This window comes from Fulmarus glacialis, unplaced genomic scaffold (assembly GCF_000690835.1).
Source record: "Fulmarus glacialis isolate BGI_N327 unplaced genomic scaffold, ASM69083v1 scaffold22562, whole genome shotgun sequence".
In the NCBI taxonomy this organism is placed as follows: Eukaryota; Metazoa; Chordata; class Aves; order Procellariiformes; family Procellariidae; genus Fulmarus; species Fulmarus glacialis.
Window position 1 is genome coordinate 290 of NW_009197506.1, and position 6,749 is coordinate 7,038.

A 6,749-nucleotide genomic window follows, 5' to 3' on the forward strand; every position below is an offset into this window, starting at 1 on the left:
TTGGTCTGTTGAAGTTGTGTACAGACAGTTAGATAGCATGTTCCTATTTTATTTGTTGCCTGCTTGACAAGATACTCATGCCAATGAATTTCAGATTACCGTAAGTTGGAGCCAAAGTAATTTTCTCTCAATAATTCATTAAACCATGTATTTAGACCCTTTTTTCAATCCCTACAAGATTATAGAAATAACAAAGCAATAAAGAGTTTTTAGCTTTCTGTGACGCAGAAATCTGAACAGAACTTCACATTCAAAATGATAAAGTCCTATATTGATACACAACTGTCTTCTCTTTTGAAAAACTTGCTGGCTGACCTTCTCAGTCTTTTCTAGATACTTCCAAGAAACGAACGGGCATCTGACTAAAATACATCTTGCGCATAAAAGACAAAGCAGAAGTACTGGCTTATTAAGTGAAACAGATGTCAGCAGATCAGATTTGTGTGTGTTTGTGTATTTATCTGTTGTTCTCTTAATCAAATAAAGAATCTGTTGGCCATACACCCTTTTATCTTGGGCAATATCCATCTGCATTAGGAAAAGAAAGATGCAGTTGATCATCTTTGAGCAGGCAAGTGTGCAGACAAGAGCTGATTTGCAAGAGGGACATGTCTTCTATGATTGTGACATTTAGATTAAAAAGATTCTACGATTCCATACACTTAAATCCTCAAAAAAAAAAAAATCTCAGGGACAGTTTAAAGCACAAGCAAGAAATTTCAGGACAAGAGAAAACATGTAAGAGAGAATTTAATTCTCTTCTTTGTGTCCTGAGTGCTTATGGATTTCATAGCTAAAACTAATTGCGTTTTGCCTACACTTCAGAGTTGAGGATATATCGATGGCTTTCTTTCCAGGAGGGACAGCCCATTTACCTGGCGGTGAAGGGAGTAGTATTTGATGTCACTTCTGGAAAAGGTGAGTTTGCTTCTCCTCTGCTGTCTGCTTTGTCTTCATGCTATTATTCAGTCATTTGTTTTTAAATATTCCCAATGTATTAGAAGCCTGCAGTTCAATTGCAACAAAAAGAATATACTTCTTCCTTTTTTAAAAAACTGAATTTTCCTCCTCAGACACCTCCCCCACTAAGGTTTTGTCTAGAACTTACACTGGTTTGAGATTACAGTATATGTAGACAGACAAGCCAGCGTAGTCCCGTTAGCTTGGGCGCTGACGATGCTGAAGACACCTGCCCAGACCCCCGAGTCCTCACCAGTTGTGGGGTCACGCCACACAGAAGCCGGTGCTACAGCATTCTGTTGGGCTGGGTTCATGAACTGATCGAAGCTAACTTGGATGTACCCGTATTGCACTACACAACATCAGCATTGCTGCAGCTTCGTATTTTCCTTTTGTGCTGGTGTTTGCCTACCCGTGCTGTGCAGTGGCCTGGTCAAAACTCTTGAAAGAGACTGTGATTTTGAAAGGTAGGCGGGGGCTAAGTAATTTTTTTCCTCCTTTAAAATTTTCTTATTTCATGAGGCTTCTTGTCTCATCATTTACACCTAAACCATTTATTGCTGTATTTGCTGCTTGTGCCTTCCCTAAGAACTACAGATGATGTAATTTGAGCTCCTGCTACTTAATCCAGATTTGCTGTAAAATGTTTGAAGGGACCATAGGGGTCCCGGACACTTGCCTTAATGTCATCATAAGCAAACTAATGGCTTGTTGCTTTGTTTGTACTAAGCTTGTTAATGCAGCTTCTCTGGACATAAACGTTGGCTGATCTTCAAATCCTGAGTTAGACAAGGCTTGCCACTGCAAATTCTGGAGTCTACAAACCTCTCATGAGAATGTAAAGCACAGCTCCCAAAATAATAGGTAAATTTTAAGACCACAGTATAGGAGTTTAACAGATGTATTGTATAACTCCACCCTCTGTTTTGTTTGTTTTTTTTTTTTAAGAACTGGGATATATTATCAAAAAGTAGCAAATCAAAAGTCAGTTTTGGAAAGAAGAGTCTTAGACTTGAGTTGTTGCTTTCAGTTCACTGGCAAGTGTAACAGGCTGGTGAAAAGTAGAGGCTGAACATACCCTGTACATTGTCAGATCATCTCTGGATTTTTTTTTAATCTGACAGAATTTTATGGAAAAGGAGCCCCATACAATGCTTTGGTTGGAAAAGACTCAACAAGAGGAGTTGCAAAGATGTCTCTGGATCCAGCAGATCTTACACATGACATAGTAAGAAAATGGACTATTAGTTTTCCATTTTGCAAAGTTTTATTCTTTTGCAAGATGATGAATGATAATATTATTTGTATTAATTTACGTTGATTCACATCTTTAAAAACAAAATGCATTAATATTCTTTAAATACATAAAATGGGTATATATTGACCACTCATGAAAGGTGCAGTGCTAAAAGCCTTAAAGAGGAAAGTTTTTAATCTGTGGAATCAATACAATTTATGTAAGCACATAAAGGGGAAATTACATGCTGTTTAAAAAGATGCTTCCAAAGAGAGTAAATCACTTCCTTTGTCAATTGATTTAGTGTATCCTGTGCCACTGACATGGCGGTGGATGCTAACTCTGGCAGTGGGTTGTTGCTTGTTTGAGGTGTGATTTACTTACGCAGGGAAAATGAAGGGAGATGAACCGTTTGTTTGAACTGAATATATTAAAGTTTTCTCGATGCTGAATTTGAATGAAAAGAATAAAATTACAGGTTATACTATCAATTTCGTTAATCATGCTCTGCAAAGTAAACCCAAAAGCTGACCCTAAGGTTCACAGTAATCAATAAAAAAGAAAAATGCATGTAAATATCCGTATTTTTATTTCTTTGAGATAGGACTTTAATTTCCATATTTCATTTAGACAGGACTCACAGAAGAGGAACTGAAGTCCCTGGATGATATCTTCAATAATGTTTATAAGGCCAAATATCCAATTGTTGGCTATACATCTCGACGAATTCTGAATGAGGATGGCAGCCCCAATCTAGACTTTAAACCTGAAGACCAGCCACATTTCAACATTAAAGATGAGTTTTGAGGAACATTTTTGTACCTAGAGAATGCCTGGGGAAAGGCATGATAGAATATTAGATTGATTCCCTATTTTCTGGAGTTCATTACAATAATTAGCTATCATGAGTCAGTTTTCTGTTTAGAAAATATATATATGTGTGTACACACATAGTTTACATAGCATTCTTCCTTCCAGGAAACACACAAATCTGTATTGGTGTCATACACTTGGGCTGTTTGCTCTGAATTATGGGAATTATTTCATATGAAAGTTCTTTCTGCCTGGATTTTTCTGTTTACAAGTCTGTAATATAAAATTACATTCCTTAGAAGAGATAAAGAAGTTTTTAATAGTTGAAACATGACTAGCCTTTTTGTAAATCCAAAGTTGTTTCCTTGGAAAAGTGTGAATGCATTATCTGGACGAGCTAACATCAATTCTCGGTGCTTCAGGTGAGTGTAGGTATCACATGTACAAAGAGGTGTAATAGAGGCTTACATTTTAAAAAGCATCGTGGGATTTAATACTTGATAGGTTTGAGAATACTGGATGTAAAACCACTGAATCTCTTAAAATGCAGTTACTGTGGAATACTTATGCAAGCCTATAGCTGTAAACCAAGAAAAATAAATCTTTTTTCCCCATCAGAACTACTGTGACATTTTAAGTAAGACTATTATTATGTTAGTTTTGAATAAATGACACTTCAGTTTTTTAAAATAATTATCAAAGATGTCATCTATATTAGATTATGATGATTTCCTTCTAGCTTCCTCCACACTCTGATAAAAAAAGGAAATGATAGCCCACTGTTTACCACATACTCTTACAGCACAAGTTTATTACAGTAGTTTAGTACCCTGTGGATATTGTTAGCATCTTTATGTTGACAATTTCAGCTCTCATTTTTTATTTCTGTTAGTTTTTCTTTGGTCTTACTCTGGCTTCATCATTGCTGTTGCAATGAAGTGTGCATTCATATGCTCCTCTTCCTTTTAACCTAATACAAAACTGCAGATCCTGTAGGGTGAAAGCAGACCCCCTTTATCGGGTTTCTCTGGCAGTCTTTCAGCAACAAGAGGACCGTAAAAGCATGAGCTATACAAATTGCTGCAAACCACTGACTTTCACTAACTTAAGTAGAATGTAAATTGTCATGTGTGTGGATTTATCTGCCACTGTGACAGATTGAATTGACATGGAAAAACTGAGCAGCTGCTCCCAATTCTATATTAAAAATATAGATATAATAAAAATACAATTCTATATTTTGTTCTATTTCTTTAACATTTTGGCCATTTTATTTGAAGGAAAGATTTTATTAGATGATTCTCCACTTTATGGTTTGCAGGGGACAGCTGCCTGTCAGTTGAATAACTAGAAAAGCTGTTTCTCTGTTTCTATTTATTTATTCTTTCTTTCACGATGTTACAGATTTTACTCTAAATTTGTTTTGTATCTTACCATAAGACCACTTAATTTGCAGGAGGGACTCCATGGGCCCCTCTGCTCTTGGATGGTGCTCTGGGGTGGAATAAATAATTTAGCATCTAAGAAAATACTGTTGCTTCAGAGAATTATTTTTGGTTTATTATCATCATTATTATTACTGCTGACCTTTTGATTAGGTACCAACAGCAGCTGGGAGTTGTCCCCTTGATGATGCTTGCCCACAGGTATGGGTGTATACCTGCCATCTTTATGGGAATGCATGTGGGTTTGGTGGTAATGGTGATTGTTCTTTTGCCAGCATTCCACAAATAATTTTCCAATGCTTACTGTTTTCTCCCCTTCTCTTCCCTTCCTTCCATGCATCCTCATGGGGCAGCTTCAGTAGCTGTGCTACTGTGATTACTCTAATAGTCTTGGCTTCATCTGGGGTCAGCATGCCCAGTTGCATTTCAAAAATGTAGCTAGATTGTAACTCATCACCACTGAGTGGCTTAGTGTTACTATTCTCTCCCTGCTTTTCCTATTCATGCTATGAAGGTCACCTTTGCCAGATAACTTGGCCTCTATTTGTACTAAATTTCGGGTTCATTTCAGTGAAGAAACCCTCCGCTTGCAACAGGAAATGGTGATATAAACCCCACTTCTGTAGTGTGAGATCCTTGCAAATCCAACCCGCCCTCACTGCCTGTGAATAGAGGGAGATGCTCTAGTCCTTCCTTTCTGTTATTAAAGACAAGATTATCACAACTGAGTGCATTTTAGAATGCAAAAAGTTTCCTTTTTGTTTTCATTTCAGTTTGGGAACTGAAGGACTCGCATTTAATCACTTCGTAGGCTATTTCACTTGAGGTTCCCACTCAACAGAACAGTGTTATGATAGTAAGGCTTTAATAAGGCATATATCCTTAGCATGTTTTCACTGACTACTTTTAAAAAATGAATTCAGAGTACCACAGTATTTCTTTCAGTATTAATTTAATGATGCTATTTTATGTCTAAGGTTGTTACTTGCCAACAGCCTGAAATTTATTTTGCTTAAAAGCAAACCACTATGGTTGTTTTGTTCAGTAAGTTGCATTTCCCCCACCTCTATTATTCCAGTAAGACAGGTGTCCTCACTATCTATACATTGCACTCAAAACAAGCAAATTGTATGCTATCCTTGTTTTTTCAGTCAGCTGCATTTCTCTGACCTCTGTATTATTCCAGTAAAACGGATGCCATCGCCATCTATAAATTGCAGTAAAACAAGCAAGCTGTGTAAAGCCCTATTGTAGCCCTCCTACTACTCCACACCTCCTTTGGAGAGTGAAGAATTTCTTTTCAATTTACTTGCTGCTTCCAAATAACATTGCAAATGTCATTGGTTTTGCTGTGCTGCTTCTAATCTGCATTTTGCTAACTTAACATGGGTGTTTGAATGGTCTGAGGTTTTAATGAATTGCTGCGCTAAGAATTACCTTACTTTAGTATTTAATAATATTTCACTCTTCAGAATGTTAAGAATTATCAGATGGGTTCATTGCTTAGAGGATGCATAACCTGAGTTGCTGTTGCCCACCTGGCGTTCTTTTCAGTAGTCCCTCACTTCTGATCCTAATACGTTTGACTAACTTTTGTGACAGGATAGATTCTGTCATCCATACTTTAAGGACTTCTCTGATTAACAACTGGAGCAACAGGACTAATAATATAAGCAACCAAAATTCAGTAAAGGGGTTATGAAATGCAGATGAAAGTATTATGTTTATTTTTGCAGTTGTAGAGACTGCAGTTAAGTGAAATCATACTAAGAACATGTAAGGTGTATTAGCAGCCGTTAGTCACAGTTACTAGTTATTGCATCCTAATCTAAACAAGACCACCTGCCAGAATGCAGGTAGTCTGAATCGTGCAGATTGAGCAGCTGAGATTTTTCCAAGAATTTGGGATTAGACATAAACTGAAGTTATTTCTTTCCTAACTGTAATGTGTATATGGACACCATTCTTTTTGTGGCCCTTTGCCAAAATATGAGCGTTTCATTGATATAAGTGAATTGGTTTCTGTATTAGTTTTCTCACGCATACAAGGCCTCATGTTTCTTTGAAAACTGCAGCTAGGCTAATATTCTTTGTGGTCTGATGATATCGGCTGTGAATTCATAATAACATAGGAATTGGTGTAGGATCATGTTTCAGACTGCACTTATCAGACCTGCCAGACTTTCACATTTCAGTAAAAATTAAAAGAAGGTGCTTATCTGTTTCAGTACAGTGCTTTGGAATGGGAGAAGCCTCAACGTAGTTTGTAAATCACCTCCTTTAACTTTTGTTTT

At 36.9% G+C, this 6,749-nt stretch overlaps 1 protein-coding gene across 1 annotated transcript; it reads left to right on the forward strand.

Moving 5' to 3' along the window:
- Positions 1 to 825: 825 nt before the first annotated feature.
- On the forward strand, positions 826 to 3,004 carry NENF (neudesin neurotrophic factor; the record flags this gene model as incomplete). The annotated part of the gene is made up of 3 exons (XM_009572578.1): positions 826 to 918; positions 2,085 to 2,188; positions 2,828 to 3,004. Coding segments are annotated over 3 exons (374 nt in total), but the record flags the coding sequence as incomplete, so codon positions are not given.
- Positions 3,005 to 6,749: the final 3,745 nt, after the last annotated feature.